The sequence below is a fragment of the Camarhynchus parvulus genome, chromosome 1 (assembly GCF_901933205.1).
Source record: "Camarhynchus parvulus chromosome 1, STF_HiC, whole genome shotgun sequence".
NCBI lineage: Eukaryota > Metazoa > Chordata > Aves > Passeriformes > Thraupidae > Camarhynchus > Camarhynchus parvulus.
In genome coordinates, this window is record NC_044571.1 from 74,541,716 (window position 1) to 74,562,680 (window position 20,965).

Below are 20,965 nucleotides of genomic sequence, written 5' to 3' on the forward strand. Positions count from 1 at the left end.
TAAAAGTAATACTATTTTATCTAGAAAGTAAGCTACTCTGCCTTGCAGAACACCTGTACCAATATTGTTCACACCCAGTAAGAGCTCAGCATGCCCAACACAGTAATGTCCTCTCCTTGTGCTTAGATTATAGGGTGCCGGAGGAAAAAGTGTTTGCTCAAGGCCCACAAACACCATCCCAAACACTTTAGGGAAAAAAACATCTCACCAAGTTTTGCCAAGGGTGACTCTGAGTTCCCTAAGTTCCTGGAAATGCAGAAAGCAAATTCCCTAGTTATGCCGGGCTGGTATATGCATTTTCTTCTCCTGCCCAGGTTACAAAAATTCTGACAGCTATGGAAAAGATGGTACTAAGATGCTGGAAAACATCTCTCTCCCTTACAACAACATTATTATCTAGAAGATAAGAAGAAATCAAAGAGAATAAGGGAGCAGGCAATAATCCCAATTAACAAAACTGTCAGTGATTGTGGATTTCATAGAATCTTTAGCAGTGTGTTGACTTTGGAGGTTCATTTGTTGGGGATTTTTTTGGTAGGATCTTGTTAACTAAAGTTTAACTAAGCAAAAAAACTTACAAAGCAATTGCTTGATACTAAAAAAAAAAATATTACAAGACTAATAAAAATAAAGGGATTTAAAGGTAAATGTTTTGACACCTTTGATTTCTGAGCCAGTGCAGTGTTTGGGGTCACAAACTCTTTTACACAATAGAGGAGGACAGAAATTTCCTTTTTCATGTTTTCTTTTTGAACAGAAAGGAGTGCTGAGAGCTTCACAAAACTTGGCTCACCAAGCAAGGCACTCAAGGAAGAAAACACTAAATATTCTTAGCTTTGAAATTGTCACATGGTTTTGCAGAATGGAGTGATTTGAAGTGCTATGAAGTCAAGAAAAAATGGATTTAAATGCAGCTAGCTAACATGAGAATTGACTATTTTAGAGCTCAAAACAACCTCAAAGGAGATGCATCTTGCTATGCCATGTAGCTACTTGTGGCAATTTTTTTTTATATTACAGCAATGCTGTTTATCAAATTCTAATGTAACAGATTTAGTAATTTGACACAATTATATTCCAAACTGCAAGGTCTATATGGATCAGACACTAGCTTACATTGTTTTTAGCACCAGAATTGGAAGGAAACATGGAAAAGAAACCTGGAAAAAATTCCAGACAGCATTAAATAGCTTTAAGGCTTCAGGACCCATTAAAAGACCTCAGGTCCTGTTCTTCACATTGGACAGCCTGATGTCAGAAAGCCATGTGTAAATCCACCTAATAGGATTTTTAGTTAAGTAGATCAAATTTTATAACTTCCGTCACTGCTAGAGAGTGGATTTTTCTTTACAAGCCTGATAACTTTTTAGGCCTTCAGAAACTGTCTCTTTACTACAAATGGAGCAGAGAACCAGAAAGAATTTAGTGTCTTGTGCCAGATGGCTCTTTCAGACATATCAATTAAGGTACTCTGTTATTATCACAGCCAATGTGGTATAACACCTTGCTAATAAAAGCAGTGGCCAAGGGGGATGTGATGTGGTATTTATATGCAACTCACACACTCAGGGCAGGACAAGGCCAAGGCACAGCCACTGACAGGTGAATGTCAAAGTATTGGGAGCCTGTCTGCATTTCTACAATGAGATTTGCCTTTTACCACACTACAGTCTCAGAATTGCCACACCGGTATTTAGGGATGCCACTGCAAGCAATCACAGTTGTTGCTTTCCAAACAGCAGATGTAAGCTGCAGAAATAGAAGCAGTGAGCTGCAGAACTGTTGCCTCAAAGCCTTCATGCCCAATGAAAAACCAAAAGCACTGCAGAGCACTGGAGACAAGCAAAGTATACCATGTGAATATGAAATAAAGTTCATAGCTGATGTGTGGTAGAAGACAGGAGAGAAGAGAGGGAAGAAGCTCAGTGTACCAGCTCATGTTTGTTCTCCAGATCACTGCAGAAGGAAAACTCAACACCCAGCCAAAGCAAGCCATTGATAGCTGCAACAGGAGTGAAAGGTGCTGGGAGCAGACACAGGCACCACAGTTCACTGGAGCATGATCCACTCCTTTGCTCCCGCTCTGCACACATTCATGCAGTTTTAGAGGTCTCTTGAATCTAAAGACCAAGTTTTCTTCTTGATAGAAAAGATTAAACACTTCTAAACCTAAAAAGAGTGATTTTTGGCACTTTCTGGAAGGTATGGCACTAACTGAGCATGGCTATCCCAAAGCATCTTGCACTATTAACTTTTGACAGTTCATCTTGACTCTTTAAGATCTTTGCTTTTACTTCCAAATGGAGAAAAAAGGATGAAACAAGTTGGAAGAAAAAAGAGAAACAAGTTAAGCCCACATTGTAGCAGAAAGTGGCTGCTGGAGATACAGTAGGCATGTATATGGTAGGTATCATCAGTGATGGTTCAGGTTTAGTAGCTTTTTCCCTATTAGTTTAACCTCCACTCAAACCCGTCAATCGTTTCAACTCTTCTGGTTTCTAGTCTAAAAACCAAAAGCTGTGCTCTAAAACATGGATGTCCTCAGAGGGGCTAATGTGAGCCATGGCACGATGGGCTGCCCATCCCATGCACAGGGCTGAGCCCAGCCAGGGGCTCCCCTCCAAGGGTGGGGGTCTGGCCTGGGCTGCCTTGTGTGTGACACCACGGAGGAGCCACAGGGACACTGCCCTGTCCCAGCTGTCTTCATGGGCATGAGGGGAAGGCTGTGGCCACTCGCCAGCTTTGGCTGCAGCCCATCCACTTTGCACCAGCTAAGCAGCACGACACGGACTGTAAAATCTGGCCTAAAGGTTTTTAAACATTTAGAGCTGCAAAGGCAAAAGGGTAGGCTGAAATAATGGTGTGGCCTGCCCTGACACACTTCTCAGCTCTGGAGTATAAGAGATCCTTCTTATTATCCCAGACAGTAGCTGAAAAATGACATCATACCGGAGGAATAGGACACAGGACTTACTTTAGAGATGATTCAGATCTTGTTATTAACTCTCTCTACTTGGCAGAATGTTTAAAAACTGGCAAAGGAGCATTAGCATTTCTGGCAGAGCATTGTAACAGCTGCACAGGTAGTGAGAAGTCAGCAAGAAGCTCTTTCCAGCCTTGCAAAAAAAGCATAAAAAGCAGAAAAGAGTACTGGCCCCACATCCCAATGACAAAATCATGTGAAAAAAACTCAAAAGCAGGTCAAATAATGAACAAGTATTCTATCCTACAAGGTTGGCACCACAAAATTTAAGCATGTCATATATTGACATTTGGCCTCTCTCCATAGCAGAAGTTCTTTCCACAGGTCAAGCAGAGAGGGTGAACAACTGATTTGATGGCTAGAAAAATGCTGAGAGGAAGAGAAAAAACCTGGAGATGGTCCAGTGTGTAGTACACGTTTCATAAATGTATCTGTAGGAAAGAGAGATAATTTTCTTCACAGTTCTTTCAGCAGGTGTTTATCCTTTTTGGCATCGACAGCAATATTTTGTAGCTACGCAGCAGACATGCAGAATAAGAATCCTTTCCACACTTGAAAAGAATAATTTCCCCTTATGCGACTTACAGCTGCTCTAGTCATTCATAGCTGATGTCCTCCTTCTCCAAACCAACACTATGAGAGTATTGCTGCTTCTGGAATTTACTAAGAAAAACAAAAACTCCAAGTTGTGTCCATAAGAGAGTTACCAAGGTGTTCTATTGGCTTCACTTAAAAACCAAGGAAGATGCTTCCCTAGGAACACAAACAGAAAAGCCTCAGAAGAAATATTATGTGCTGTTTTGATGCTAAGATAAGAACTGCTACAAGAGCCTGAATAAGGCAAGGATCAGTGTACAAGTACAAATTAAAACAATCCCTTCACTCCCTGATAAATTTTACTTCAACAAAAGAAAATTTTATTTCTCTTCTGATTTGAACAGAGTGGGAGGATGTTTGCAAGGACAAAGTCAAAGACACTCTTTTCTCACTATAGCTGAGGTGAACTCCTTGCTAAAATAACTGAAGGAGCTCAGGTCAGTAACCACCTTTTAGTTAACCACTTCCTCATGTAATAGCTTGAATGCAGCTCCACAAAAACACCAGCTGCTGAAGAAAAGGGTATCTGAGCTCTTACTATGGACAAAGTTGAAATTAGACCTGCCTCAGTAACGAGACCTCTTGTACACATGGATTCGTAAATCCTGCATGAGCACAAAGTACGGGATTGGTCCTGTGGAACAGAAAATCTATATAACATTAGATGTTTAAACCCAGTGGCCCAATTCCTTCTTGGTACAGGATGCAGTCAGTAGGTTATGCTGAGCTGCTCTGAGGATCTGACCCTGCATTTCCTTACATGTGAAAATGTTCCCACATCTCTGATGAATGCACTTACACCAACTGTGTGTTCTATCATCCCCATTTCTGCATTTACTAGAACCATCTTATGTTCAAAACAAATTAAAATACTGTTTAAGGTGTTGTACCTTCATTTAGCCAGATTGGATTTGAAGTGAACAGCGTTTTTGAATAAAACTGTATCACTTTATGCTAAAAGAAATAACAAAATGGCAGAGAAATAAGCTGTATTTCACATATTTTGGGTAGATTAGGCCAGTTATTCTGAAAATTAAATGGACACTTCATACCAGCAATATTTTCCAGTGATCTCTAGCCTCATTAGGCATTCTAAGTACACCCAGAAGAGTAGTGTAAATAAAATACACTGTTTTCTGATGAGCTTTGATGAGCAGATGTTTGGGGTTTTTGTTGATTCATGTCTGGGATGTTTTTAAAACTTTTCTGCTTGTGCTCTATTTCCTGTTGAAGGAATTCAGAATTACCCAGATGAAAAGAGACAATTGTGACTGTGTCTGCCTGGATGTCGCCCAGGCCAGCAGCTGTGCAGTGGCCACCACAACGTGCCTGACTTGCAGGAGGAGAAATTATGTAATTTTGTGTTTAGATTACTTGTGAATTCATCTTTTGGTACAGATTAAATACTGCACCTCTCTGCATTTCCTATTATCACTTGCTTGGAAGCTTGGAAGTGCAGTTGAGATGATAAGATGAAAGATAAAGCACTTGGTGAACCTCTCCTTTTGCTGTTTGTTGATTCATGCACATGAAAACCATGAACATTTTTAGCAGAAATAAAGTAAGTAAATAAAAACTGGAATTCTTTCTCATTCTAAAATGACTTAGACTAAAACCAAAAATAATTGATATCTGGTTTCAGGTTTTGTTTTCTATTTTGTTTTATGTCTTTTATTTCATTCAACTGGAATGCTGATGCATTAAAATATATTGATAACTATTTGTTCACCCTGAGACAAAACTGCAGGTTTTTCACTATGACAGCCACAGACTAATTTTAAGTCTTATTACATGTTTCATTTTTCAAGTTAAAAACCGCGATCTGTGATAATTGTAAATAGCAGAGATAGAAATAAATGATAGGGGGATGCTCCCAGGCTCTGAAAATAATGTATGAGAAATGAAAATAGATCAAGCTTACTGGAATGTACTGACAGAACTGGAAAACATGCCAAAAGGATTAGAAGAAGGTGTGGAAAAAAAGCCAATATAACTTATCAAGGAGGAAAAGAAAAGCAGAATCAAGCCAATAAATCTGGGCAAATATGTGAAAGCAGGAATGCAGAGGTAGATCCTGAGGTGATTCACAAGGTAACGCAATTGAAATTAATTAAACCTCCCTGAAGCAGTGGAAATGTGAGAAACAAAACAGCTCAGTTTTGGGAGGCCCAACCAAAGAGAGTTTCTGAAGGAACAGAAGATGAAGTTGCTGCAGTTCAACCCACAGTCCACAGATTCAGAACCTGCAAGGAGATATTCCGACACAGAGGAGAAAGGAAGTTCCTCTTCCCACAAGGAGTAATGAAGAGATCACGAAAGAGAAGGATGCATCCAGTGGGGGGGTCTAGGGGGTGTTTCACAGAATAATAGAAGTCCTGTGCAGAAAGGCACACTGTGAATGTCACCCTTGGCTTCAGAACAGAGATTTTCATTCTGCCTCAAGATCAAAAGCATGTAGCTGCATTAGGAAATACCTGGCAGAATGCTCTCCTTATTTGAGGAGGAATTGGATGTGAAATCAATCTAGCAAAAGGAACAAATGAAAAGATATATACAATGGTCTATATACTGCTTTTTTAAAACACATTTATTAAACACTTCAGAAGAAGGATATTATTTTCTCAGTAAAACAATTATATAATAGTATTAGCTGGGACATTTTTCCCTGACTCTTTCCTTGAAAAACAAATATCAAAACACTTTTCATGGGAAAAGGCTATTTTAGATGAGTTTCTTATTTTGAATAGTTTTAAAACAAAATAATGGAGATGTTGAGATATACTAGTTGAAGGTTGTAAAAAAAGTTTGGTTTTAATCTAATGCTTAATGAGAATGAAAATACAAATTAAAAAGAAAATATAATCTAAAATTACTGCTAGAGTATTTTTCAGTAGCATGATTTGAATTTGTAAGATATGAAGATTTTTGATATTTAAATTACTTCAGCTGTTCTGCATCCAGACAAAGCTAGGAGATAGAATTAATATAAGGCATATAGATATAGATATTAGATATAGACAGATATAGATATATATGAGAAAAATTCATCCACACCCTCAAAAGTAAATTCCACACAAAAATTAATGATAGGGTCAGGTTCATGTCCTGTTTTGTACTCTAAATGTAAACTGTTTATAATGTAAATTTGGCAAAGCTGCCTTACTTTTACTACCCTTAGTTAAAGATTTTTAAAAAAGTTTTGAATAATTTAGACCTATTTGAAACTCTTCTTATCCCATTATATAAAGGAGAATACTTTGTTTTTTACAGGAAGGATATGATTGAAATCAGAGATATCACAATGCCTTACTTTTATCAAGTTTATTAACATAGTAAACTGTTTTCTTTCCACTTGATTCATCCATATATATCAAATCATTTTATAAGTGGCATCTGCAAACATATTTCTCTGGTATGGGAGACTTCTTTGAATAGCATACTTTAAAATGTTGCTTATTATTTTTCTGTGTTTAATACTTATTTATTATGTTATGTACACTTGATATTTTTTATTTAGTTTTCTTATTCTGAACTCACTACAGAGGAAATTGGCTCCAATACCTTTTATGAAAGTATGTATTTAGGACATTCCCAAGCTCACTGTCCCATGCTGACTGGACTCACCCTTAGGAGAGGGATGATCTAGGATACAAGCCCTTACTCCCAGGACAGTTTCTTTCCTTATTTTTTTTTTCACAGTGAGAGGTTAACATAAAATGTGTATTTGTTCCAGGGACCTACACTAGCAACCAGTTTTGTATTCACAACCCTTCTCTTAGGTGACACTTCCATCATTTATTATGCCCAGATCTTCAGAGCCATGTTGAATGTTCTGCTTGCCATTTGCAGACGAAGTCACACTGGAACACAATGTATGCTCCTGGTCCAAAGGAAAATGTCCTGCAGCATCCAGGTGTGCATTAATATTAAAACCCACCAAGGTAGTTGTACAAAAAGGGGATTTTGAGACCCCAGGATTAAAGGACCCTTTGGTAACTCTCTTTCCAATTGCAAAATGCTAAATACCTCAAACATGCATTGCAATTTTGGTAACAGAGGCAGCTGCTAATGCTGTTATCTGTAAATAGTAGTGCAGGAAATTCCCTGTATAGAGGCAGAAATAGCATCTGTAGCACTGTGATAAGCAGTCAATCATTTTAAAAGGATGTCTACACTTCAACCACCCCTTTTGGAATTGACCAAAGACGAATTATTTGTATAAATATGTATGCAAATAGGATTCAGCGGTAATTTATGAGGGAATCACCAAAAACATATTCCATTTACAGGAAAAATGCATCTCAGAATAGTGAACATCTAAATACATTGGAATATTCTTCTTTACAGAAGCAGAAAATGTAGCCCTAAAATCACAGACTGCATAGATGATAGACTGTTCAATCAGCTGGATTAAGAATGTGCAACTCCAGAAATACCCTTACGTACAAACACAGATTTACACTAAAGTGGAATTACCTTTACCTCCTGCTCCAGCTCTGGAGAAGTAACTCACACTACACAAGGGATAAATGTCTCAAAAATATGCCAAGGAGGGATCACGAGGAATTAAATTAGCCTTATACATTTTGATTATTTTTTTAAACAATAAGTGCATAAAAAATGGAATAGTATGTCTTGATATTTGTAAGTCTATGCCTTGTTTATTTATTTTTATTTTTAAAAAGCCTGCTTTATACTCTATAAAACTTGGAACATTCATCTGCACATAGATAATACTCTCCAAAGACAAGCTAATTTTTCTAACTAAAAATGCATTTAGAAACAACTTGGCACACGTATTTGTTTTACATTCAGTATTAAACTGGCACCATGTCTGGTCTCTGGCAACATTGACTATACTGCCCTTTGTTTGCTACTACTTTGTGCTCCAGCCCTGAAGCCAACACCTGTGGCCATATAAAAGGCTACGTTCAGCAGCTGCAGGACTCGGATGTCCATACTGAAAGGAATTTCTAAAGCACAAGCATTTGGATGTGGGGCTGGCTTCCTCGTCTGAGTCCTTTCAAGGCCCTCTTTGGCGGGCCACGCTGCTGGGCGCTGGATCTATCAAGTGTCTGCAGTGTTACTGCTGGCCCTGTGCTGTGGTGACATAGCACAGCCTCACACTTAGAAAAGATGCTCTTGCCTAGGCTGATGTAAGGCTGCCTTCACTGAAGGCAGTGTTTTGCAGGGTTTGTCAAACCACTGATCTAGATATACGTAAAGAAGGGTAAGGTCTAACCTAAATATTAGTATGAAAGCTAAATACTAGTGAACCATAACACAAATTTCTGCTTAACACTTAGCTCTCTGACAGTAATTGGTTTGATCCACAGAAAAGATGAACACAAGTCTAAAAATTACATATGTAAAACACCTCCTCTTCTTTGAGATTGAATAATAATAAAATCAGAAATGTGCTCAGAGCTGCTATTTCAAACTCATAAGAGCGGATGAACTTAATTCTACTATTCAGAAAATCTAGAACAAAAATGCCAAGACATGAGCTTTTTTTCAGAAAAAAATTGTATGAAGTCACTTTTTTCCTTAACTGCAGCCTTGTGTGGAAAAGCTCTTAAGCAAATGGAAACAGACATTCCAAATTACAGACTGTCCCTGCTCTCAAGTAAAAACAGAATGTGTGTAAAAACCAGATAAAAATGACATGCTTTCATTTAAAGGAATGTATTCCATATGCAGGTAACAACAAATTAACTATTCTCTAATTCTCTGATATCGTTAGAACAAGCCATTGGAAGTTGCAATGTTATTTACATTTGGATGTTGGAATATAAAAGCATATAAAAGTTACAGGCATAATCTTGTATTACACATGTGCAAAACTGAGATAAATGCTACTGAGAAAAGAACTTAGCTCTAAGGATTCTACAACACTGTCACAAACAAATCATTAGAAAGGGCAGAGATGATTCACTGGCATGGCAACTTAAAAAGCAATATTTAAAATTATCATGAGTCTCTTCTCCATGGCACCCACTAAGTCAGAATAAAGGAAAGCAAATTCTTCAGACTAGGAATATAATAAGCAGCCATTTATTTAAAGTCTTAGGATTTATATATTTCTATGGTATTTACATATAAGGCTGCACTCCATTTTCTGAGTGTTTAGCCAGATGACCAAACACACAGAAAAGTTCTTATGCAGCATAGTTTGAGCCACATCTGACATGGAATACCAGAGTCAGGGGACTCATCTGTATGCTTGATGATCAGCTTTGATTCCAATATACCTGCATTTTTTGTTAATTTTAACCTTGATTTAATGTTCAATCATTTCAGTCAACAAGAGGAGCACTTTCGTTAAATGAAGCATTCTGAAAGCTCTTGGAAGATTTTTCACGTGTAGTAAATTAAATGGTGACCCTGTTGATTTATCAGTATTGCTCCTCTTTAGTGGTAAGAAGGGAATGATGGAAAGTCACAGTATCATTACTAATGCTGATTTTAGGAACCAGCTGCGTTTTAGTTTCACGTGTGCATTTATTACCTGTATTTTCAAGCTGTTACCACCTGCTGAGAAGATGAGGATGAGCTGGCATTTTGCTGGTATAATTATTAATGAGCTAGCACTGGCAAAACAAAATTTGCTGCAAGCCAATTACTGATGGATAAAGCATATTGCCCTATTTCATTAAAAACATGGAATTTACTGTTACTGAGTACAGACAACAGTAGATCATATGACAAACTTACAGCAGATCTTTAAATTCACTGCTATTTGGCAAAACAGTTTTTTCTGTTTTGTGTGTTGTTTCAGATTGGCCTGCATTAAATTACAATATAAATTTGGTACAAAACAAACACAGTGGTAGCTGGATCCCAATGTGTGTGTGACATGATTCACTGCCCACGTAAGAGTGTTTGCTGAAGACAAACAGCTTTTTACCAGATCTAGTGAGGAATATGGAAAAGTTCAAACCTGCAGACCATGATGTTAGAGCAGTCTAAGGACTATGAGAGCACGCATTGTTTGCTGTTTCTTTTATCAATATTTTTTCAATGTCATGACAACACCAATCTTTATTTCACAAAAGTTTGGTGCAAAACTGCATGATGCAAGTAAGAATCTCCCATTTTTAGTTGACCCATTCATGAACTTATGAATGAATGAATGAACTTTCTTTTTATTGTCCAACATTTTGCCAAAGATCAGTAAGATGAAAAATTCACATTGTGGGAATCCTACCAAATTCTTCCTGGTAATAGTAATGCAAAAAGGGCCCAAGACCAAGTGGATGACTGCAATTGAACAAAGTCAGATTCCCAAAACAATGTTCTTTACAATCCTAGACATAAATGTTTTTTCAGCCTTACCTGTGATATTATTTTAGAATTTTAAGGCAAGAGTGATGTAGATTTGGGCTTAACAGTGCTATGTAGAAAACATTAAATGCAGAGCACTTGCTGTCATAGGAATGTTTTCACTATTGTGTTGTAAGGTCACCTGCAATTTGCTTTTTATTAGCAACACCTGATCCTTTTCACTTATTTCACAAATAAGAGCCTTGACTCAGTGTTTTTATCCACATAAAAATGTAACTTATATATTATTATCACTACTGTGAGTTAAACTTTAGTAAGTTTAGCTCTTTCAATTGAGGTATTGAAATAACTTTACAACTTGCTATGATATTACCACTACTTTCACTAGAGAGACATAAAAAAATTTGTTCAGAAGTGCCGTAAAAATATCAAGTAAAGCTTAAGTAGGGCCAATTCTTTCAGCACCTAAATGCCCAGCTAATGATAACTTGTTGAGTACCACATTCTGATGATAGTCCTTCAACCTGATTTTACAGTGGTTTTATCTACATCACTTAGAATATTTTTGATCTGATTTTTGAATAATAGAACACACTAAATGTTTTACAAAGGCTATATATATATAATTGAATAGAAATAATATATTACTGAAAGTTGCTCCATAGTAGAAAATTAAAAAAATTATCTTTTCAGTGTCCAAAGTACTGTAAAGAAGCCATTCCCAGTTTCCTAGAGAAATCATGACAAATACATAAATAATCCTGAGGGGACATAAGAGATCATCTGAGGTGAATATAACAAAGCCCATCACCACTGCAGATATTTACTAATCTATTTAAAACTTCTGAAGTGGTAACAATCTCACCCTAGTGGTAAGAACCTCATCAGCTTATTCCAACCTTATTGAAACATTTTTTCCTAGTAGCACTTCAAATTCTATCTTGCCTGCATCTCATCAGGTACAAACAATTGATCTTTGCTCCTTACCAGAGTCCTACAATTAAAAAAAAAATAAAATAAAATCTCCATTTGTAAAGTTTTTCTCTCTGGTCATGTCTTCTTCTTTTTTTTTTTTTAATATTCTTTCTCTTCAGTGGACCCTTGAAACTTATATCTGTATGCCGTGGTCAGTGATCACAGTGCCATTCCAGCACTGGATCCTTGTGATACATTTATACTGAAGGTCCTTGTTATAGCTGAAAACAGTATCTAGTGCTTCAAAAAAGCAAGGAATAAAAGGAAAAACAGTTTTGAAAAATTTTTGGTATTATTTTTTTGCAGTGGAAATCTCAACATGTGACACAGCGGCATGGCCAGCTGGGTGAGAGCAATATTCAGCTTTCACATCTCACATGCAACATTCTTTTTCCAAATTTCAAAATAACTTCTACTTTATTGGACTCAGTATGGCTTTCCGTACTTACATCATTCTTATGGCTCACCACAACTCCTGAAATATATCCCACGATATTAACTCTGAGACACTTACTCTGCACTTTGTATCAATGAATCTTCCCTCCTGTGTTTAGCCTTTATAACACCTTATCACATTTCACCGTCTTGAACTATCTGTTTGGCAGATCACTTTGAATCCTGAACCCTTTTTTTACCACTCATACCTTGGCCAGGCTCATAAACCCACCAAAGCCTTTCTCTCTGCTGTCATGCAAATTCAAAGAGAAATCCCTTGCACCTCACCTTATACCGGCTCTTACTTTTAAAATATGTTATTAGCAAAAAAAATTGGGGTTATGGTTTCTACTTTTCAAATTGCTGAACCTCTATTTTCTATTTTTTTTCTGTGAAAAAGTCAGGCCCGAGGCAGTATCACTGGAGGTACTGATCATGGACACACCAAACCTAATGGTTACTGCTGTGCCAGAAGCTCTGCCAAAGCTAGAAATTAAATTAGCCTGATAAACTGATTGTAAATAAAATCCATAATCTCCCTCAAAATAAGTGGGAAAGCTTAACATTTCCTATACCACTATTTGTCTTCAGACATCTTCTGTTCTCTTCTGAGACTCACTTATCCTCCACAAGTTCTTAGAGACAAAAGCCTAGAGATTGTTACTCTGTGTACTGTAGGATTAATTCTAACAGGACACCAGTGCTTGTATAAACCTTCTGCCAGGTTTAGATTGCCACAGAACAGTTTCAAAAGGAGCTGCTATTAAAACACTGTCCAGAAGTGTGGGAAAATTAAATTTATATAGTGCACAGTGAGCTAATTTTGCTCATCTGCAGCCATTGGTTTTATGAACATGTAACTAAAAGGAGAGGAGGGAAAGAAAAAAGCATTAGCAAGGTACATAAGCAGGCTCACACATGATGCCTAATTTCTATTGAATGTAACTATTTTACAGTCCTTGCCTCTGGTGAACCAACTGCTAGGCCAGCTGGTAGCTCCACCCTTTGTGCTCCCCACTTTAGTCACAGTTAAGGACAGAAAACTTGCTGGGAAACAGCTGAGTTCAAATGGATGCTGACATTCTGTGAAAGCAGTTTCCAGCTTGCTGGCTGCCATCATCCCTGCTGTCCTATGTCCCCCCTCTGTCCCTCTCCATCCTGGGACCTCTCAGCTCTGGGTGATCCCTGGAGTTTAACTCGCAACTTCAGCCATTCTAGCTCTCACTAAGGCTGCACATGGTGTGGAAATCTAACAACGACCTCTTGTAGGTTCAATTCTTGCACCACTCAACTCTGTATTGGATATTGAAAGTGCTAGGTGAATGGTTGGACTTAACCTTAAGGGTCTTTTTCAACCTAAATTATTCTATGATTTTATTCTTACACAGCTTCTCATACGTCGCACAAACTCCTCCAGTCTTCTTCTGTGGTTTCAGGATCCAAAATTTCTTTCTTGTGCCATAAACTGTTGTCACCAACTAGTGGAATCACACTACAGGCATATTTGTGCTAGGTCAAAAATCCCAAGGATTTGCAGATACACAGCTCCACTTGATTATATACCTCTTTTTAAATTAAATAGCCCTCAGTCACAATAAAACAACATATATAAACCAAATGTTCTTCTCTACTCATGCTCTACTAATTTGGTTTTTTTCACTTAGTTCCCTTTAGAGAGGACATCAAATATTACCTGAGCTCTTTTTTCCCTGCTGGACTTCCCTTTCCTATGGGTATCTCAAGGAGGCATGGTTTTTGTTTCAGCCCTTTCCTACTATGCATTTATAACTCAAATAAATGTTCTTCAGCCTCCTTTTTCCTTGTCCTGTCTGTGTTCCTGGCACTTTGCTATTAATATTAATTGTATCAGGCATCAGGTCATAATTAAACCTTTTTAAACCTGGAAGGAGGACAAGAGAAAGAGGAATGTATTGAAACAAAAGGATCCTTCAGGCTTTAGCCTTCTGTGTCATTCCTTACTTGCTGACTTTCCCCTGTTAAATAATGAGCTGAATTTTCCTTCATCTTTCTCTTAGGTCTAATGCCTCTTGCAAAACCTGCTCTCCTTCTCCATAATATCCCCTGCTAGATCCAATTAATTTTGTATTTTTGCCATTCGTCCTAGTATCTTCATTCTGTCACAGGACAGTGATTTTCCAGACTCTGAGTTTGGCAGAACATCAGAAAGGGAGATTTAAGAAAATAGCTGCAGCCACCACCTCATCACAGTTTGTGTGGTCCAAGACTGCTACAGGGTCTAACCCCAAGAGTGGTATGTGGGAATGTCTTACAGAGATGCAACAAAAGTACATTCCTCCTGGCCTAAACTGAAATGTTAACATAGGTGGCTCCAGCATTAAAGCCTGAGGATCTGCAGGGAGCTTAGGGGCTGTCAAAGACATGAATGAAATGATACAACAGAGAAACCTACCTTGATAATAGGATTTAATTGTTCAACCCCCAAGAGTGAGCAGCAGGTGAGACATGCAACAGAACAAGAAGCAAGCAGGATAGAAAGCCTCGAAAGCAGGATTGAAAACAACATTCATTTGTCCACCACTGCTGCTGAAGTGTATTTTGTCATTCCATCTTTTGTGAAGTACTTCTGCTTTTTATAATACTGACAGCTGCTAAATACTGCCTTCTTCTCAGATAGCTACTGTGTCAGGCTGGAATTTAGGCTTATTGCTCACCTTCCCCCTAAGAGCTTATTCATAGCTTCCCACTTAAGCTGCAAAGATCAACTTGCAAGCCCAACAACAAAATGCTGAAGGGGGTTCCCCTTCCTTCAATTTGCTTCAATGGGGCTGCTCAGAGAAACAGGGAGACATCTGGCATGTAAAGGAAGGATCTCTGGCAAAAATCTGGACAAGGTTATTTTCTGGCCTCACTGACAGAGAGTCTATGACTTAACATTAATGATTTTTTTTCTTTCTACAGTTATTCTGATAGTAAGGTGATGCTTACTTTCTTTTTTTATAGCATATCTGAGGTCCACACTGAAATTTTGTCTTGTGCAAAGGTGGTGAAAATTTACTCAACAATTATGTGTCTTTACAGTACTCTTAATATTAGAAGATACATTGAATCTTATTTTCTCCTGGACGAAACTGCATCACAAGACTATTCAGAATTTGAGAGACTACCCAACGTAGCATCCCCTGAATCCAAGCTGGAAAATGTCATGTCTTTATCAAAGATGTGTTGATGAGTTCAGAGTGGCAGAGTTCAGTGCCATAAGAATTAATTATTAACCATGCTGTTATAGACTCTGTTCTGAAACTGTCCTTGGTGTGATATCATCTGCTTAAAAATGGTGTCTCAATCTAATTAAGTGTTTGAATTTCGATGAGAAAGGTAACTACAGGTTGTGCACTTTACTTAATAATCCGTTTAACTTGTAAGACCGCATCTGTAATTATGTACTTGTTTTCTTGTTATCCATAACTATATGTTGAGTAGAAATACTTTAAAATTCTGCTATATTTTTCTCTTTCCCATTGCCTAATACATTCTATAATGCTTCCCAGAACTTCCTCTATGAGTTCAGCAAGCATTACAAAAAATTTAGTAAAAAACCAAACAAACAATTATGAAATAATAAAAATTCTTTCATTCTCTTCCATTCTTCATTTTGATTCAAATTCAGGTATTTAGGCAGCATATCAAGGTAAAAACTCACTAAAATGTAGTGATTGTATATAGGAGAAAATCAATTTCTATAGCCATAATCAAGTAATTAAACAGATTTAGTTAGGTCTGTGTAACTCCCTATTTCTTCTGTAGAGTAATTATACTGGAATAAAGCCACTTTAATTCTGGAATAGACTGTCCACATGGGGAACTATATTGAAACAGCTGTAGTAAAATTATTATTTGACTACAGCTGTGCTGTTAGCTCCCCCCTGAAAGCAAGGCACAAGCATAAAAATCTTGCCTCTTTTGCAGAAGCTCAGCGATGCTGGCTCAGTCCTCTTCCACAAACAAAGACTTTGCCAGCAGAATGAACACACAACTCAGAGAACAGCTTTTACCCCTCAGTTCCTCACTGAGAGGTGACACACAGTGTTGCACTTGCAGTTTTTTATCACTTAAACAGTTCTGAGATGCACTGGGATGTGGAATGGAGACTGCAGATAGAAAATACACCCTTTTCTGAATTTAACTATGTATTTTGTAAAAGTGTAGTCCTTTAAAGAGGTAACCCCAGCTGAAAGGAGCAGAAGACGGGCTGCGGCAGCACTCCCTCCCTCTGCCTGTGGATACCTTGTGCCTTGCAAGCATTGCCTCTGACCTCCATTACTCTGGCACAGCCTGAGGGCAGAGCCTTTCTCTGCCTTGACCTTCCAAAGCTTGGAAGTCCCACAGGCTTGCTCTCATCTCAGCTTACAGCAGTGCAGATGCAGAAAAGAGGCTGTTCCTCTCTACTTTGTAATGCTGTCTCTTACGAAGTGAACTGAAGAGAGAATAAAGCTGTAACATTCTGCTTATTGAACTGTATTTTTGTTTCACTACCATTGGTTTAAAGACTTTAGTATTCTAGACTTAAAGCACAGGCTTTGGCTGGTCAATTACATCCTATGTGAATCCAATATCCAATTTTTGCAGACTAAGGATTCTTCCTTCAGCCACACAGTTACTCAGTTAGAGGTATTTTACCTCAAAGGCCCTCTAAACTTTGGCTCCCCAAGCTCTCAATGGGACATAAAAGTTCACATCCCTTGCAAAAGTGATTAGAACGATGCAGATAAGAAAGCTGGGTCCCAGCTTACCTCGATCTGTGTCGTAGAGGAAAACGAAGCGGTTCCATTCGTAGTGATCCAGCAAGCTCAGGAGGGCTCCCCGCAGGGATGGCCGCAGCTGCAGCACGAACTGGCTCTCGCCCTCTGTGGGGAAACTCGGCGTGATCAGCGAGATGTGCAAGGCGCTGCAGAATGAGGTCAAGGTATGTACTGATCTCTTATCATACAGTCCAAAAATGGCAAAAACTCCTCTAGAATACTGGGAGCAAACTGAAAGAGACAAGCAAGCAAACAAACAGAGTTTAAGTAGTGACAAAATATGTAGACATGTGCTTACACATTCCAACATCCTCAAATTTCTAATTTGAAGATTTGCAATTCTGCCTGTACATTTACATTCATTTTTCATGTGTTTTATTCTGGAAACCAATAAATAAATAGCTAAATAACATTTTGTGACTTTCTGATCCTATTCATAGAGCACTAAAGGATCCATAGTGGTTTTACTCGTAAAATAAAATGTAAAATAAATAACGTGTTTTTGCACACCAGTGAAAAAAATCAACGTATACTGTTTTAGCCATAGCTCTGCATGGTATCAGGCATTGAGCATTTCCATTACCATGAACTGAAAAATGTTCACATTCTAAACTGTGAAAATTATCAAAAAATGTTACTGACCTTATACGTGAAATTTGGACATTTTGAATTGTAACGATGTAGAACCTTTGCTCCCTTTTAAACAGGAAGCCCTTGCGGTACATTAAAACACTTCTAGAGACATTGAGTAAAACCTACCTCATGAATAATCTCCTTGACTTTAAGAGGGCAGTTTAAGTAAAACATATTAAGTCAATGTGATCTGACTTTTGCCCCAACCCTTTTATTTCTACTCTGTGCTAACTGGAAACCAGAAAACAAATGACCTGAATATATATTCTGAGTTTTGATTTGCTCTTGGACTCACTGAACACATAGGGAGAGATTTCTATTGATTTCATCATACGGGGTAGGACTTCACTGATCTCTGCACAGAAAAGCAAGCATATGGGTATTTTCTTGAGCATCTACTGCATTCTTATCAATTCATAAAGAGTCTAATGAAAAACATCCCATTTTCTTGAGGCACAAACCAAGTTATTAGAAACTGTGTGATCATTAATGGTGTTAGCTCTCCCAGACACACAGAAAATGGAGAAAGAAACAGTCAGTTAGGGAATCATCATATTTTCTATGCTTTCCTCTCACTATTTCCTATGCTTTCCTGTTCCAGATGCTCTCTTCTCAGAGTCCATTCTTACATGTTGCCTAAACATGGCAAAACTTAAGGCACCCTCCCAATAACCAGGAGTTCACAGTCATTCTGCATGTGCAGCACACTCAGGGAACAATGTACACCCTTATCAACTTCAAACCACTCCAACTTTCATTTTTTCATATTATATTCATTGCATAAAGAGCTGAAAATAAAAATTGTGCATTTTTATCTCAAGACAGGCGATTTACCCAGTTCTGATGCCAGAACTGGAGTAAGTGACTTGAGGGCAGTTTTGTGATTTTATGTTCTCCTCCACTGTTATGGCTCCCATCCTAATGATTTTTAAAGTCAGATTTTATACCAATAAAGCTTTTTCAAAAGCTTTCTTCCTTCAGTTCACCTTCAATATACACATCTCTTACAAACCCTCTTAGTATTTTCTTTGCTGGACCACACAAAACAGATTCCCACAGATTCCTCAAATGATTGGCTTGACAATCATCACAGGGAGCATTGCTCTCTGCTTTCCCAGCTCCATCTCATTTGGCTTGAACACAGATGACTGATATGTTGAGAATTTCAGTTAAAGGTTTCCCACTTTTTTTTTTTACATTATTTCCCCATCTTGACCATACAATATCTTTTCTGACATACCCTAAGATGACACTGTGCTTTTCTAAAATCTGAACCTCAGTGATGGCTGACGATCATGTTGGGATCAAAAGTCTGCTCCTTCTTCCTTCTGGGCCATTTGCAAATTATGAGTTTCTGCTTATAGCAGAGTGTTTTCATCAGCCACTGTTATTTGTTTTTTATCATGCCCCACATATTTCTGAACTCCTTTAAAATTATTTACTTCTCTACTTACAGTGTTAGTCTGCTCTGCTTGATGCATTTAACTGCCTCTCCAGCAAATTCCATATTGGTACCCTAACTTTTTATCTCTGTGTCTACTGTAAAATTAGACAGTTAAGATCTTTCTCCCATAATTATTCTTCTCCAGCCTGGTACCTCCTCTTCTACCAAAATTTGTTGCCATCTTCTCCACAGTTTCATGCTTGCCTTTTGATTCTGTTTGTCTCCATTTCCAGAAATCACTTCTCTTAAGACCACGTCTATTTTATTACATTCTCTTGACAACTGGAAGATAGAGATCAATCCTATACTGTCTACCTTAGTAACTTCTGGTTGCATTTTTTGCCATTTTCAATCTATATCTATATTTTCAAGATTTCTTTCCATCAAAATCTGTTCTATAACTTCACTGATCATACATATTGCAGTTCTAGTAAGAGGCACTTGTTATTGCATCTGCCCTTTAGTAAACCAGTTCTTGAAGAACCAGGGAAGAAAGATGTGACTTCTTTGTTCCCATTAGTCACCACACCTCTTTTAAGATCAACATTCTTCTTGAGTGAAAATCAATGTGAAATATCTGTTAGTTTTAAATCTCCAACTAGATTTTCCTGCTGTTCTCTCACCATCAATATAGAACACCTTCACTTATTTTCCTATTTCCTGTATTTTTATTTAAATATGTAAATGAACTGCTACTGTTGTTTTAATGTCCTTTAAAAATTTATTTTTTCAGTGGAAGTCCTAAATTAAGCTTTCATTTTTGCAGCAAATATCCTTTATATCTCCTTTTTTTTAAACATAATCTTTCTTATTAATAATCCTTTCCAAACACTTGTTTCTTGTATCTTCCTTCTATAATCATTCATTCAGTCCCATCCTGTATGTTACTTTCCTCTGCAAAGGGATTTCTTCATATTTTACAAGGATTTCTGTGAAAATAGGGCAGGCCTTCTCTATTTTTAAACACAGTTCAATTAACTCTGACAACTGAAATAATTGAACACAACCCTCATGTAAGAGGTAGTTACTTTATGTGTGTCTTGTTTAGACAAAATTCTTCCTATGGCTCGTTGCTATTGTACATCTTTGAAGTTTTAAGAGGCACAGAGTACTTTTTGTAACTCACGGTCCTTACGGTAAGAATCCATATGATGAAAAATTCAAGAAATCAATGACAAGCTGTGAAATGGTACACTTGGTGGAGTTAAAGCTCAAATTCATTCTCAGGATGGAGAAAAAAGTCAAACTTGAAATTTCATTAAATAACATAATATGACCCTGAAGTACTTATAACTTAGAGTAACAGAATAATAATTCTTCATGTTCAAAGCAAACTATCTTTGCCCCAGTCTAAATCCAAATATGATAAAACATTATCTGAATACCATTAAAGTCCTGAAATAGCCAATCCAAGAAAACTTATGCTATTATACTTGAGATCAAAACTGGAAAATAACAGAAGAGTGTCCTTCTTTGCTCCTTGATAAGAAAAAATGCTAAGATGAAGGTTATGAGACTTTTTTCTTACTCGGTACAAAACCCACAGAGAGGAAAAATGCCTGTGACACTATGGAGATGAAGCTTAAACATATGCAGAGATGCTGCAACACTCCTGAATCAATTTTACAGTAATCAGCAGCGACCACAAAATCAGCAAAGCCATGAGGATTTGCATTCCAACTCACTACTGTTCTCAGAAAATGCCTCCCGGCAAACATGACTACCTGAATTTGCCAATTCTTTTTCCAGTTCTCTTACACTTCTAAAGGCATTTTACTTATTAAAAATTAACTTAATTATGCTTGGTAAAACAGTTGCATACTAGCATTCTAA

The 20,965-nt window shown here is 37.6% G+C and overlaps 1 protein-coding gene across 4 annotated transcripts in view; it reads right to left on the reverse strand.

Moving 5' to 3' along the window:
• GRIA4 (glutamate ionotropic receptor AMPA type subunit 4) overlaps window positions 1-20,965 on the reverse strand; it is a 216,885-nt gene that overhangs the window by 127,552 nt on the left and 68,368 nt on the right. For all 4 annotated transcript variants that reach the window (XM_030961258.1, XM_030961346.1, XM_030961431.1 and 1 more), the window contains exon 3: window positions 17,047-17,286. In XM_030961258.1, the coding sequence (XP_030817118.1) occupies window positions 17,047-17,286 (240 nt within the window). The remainder of the gene's footprint in view (window positions 1-17,046; window positions 17,287-20,965) is intronic.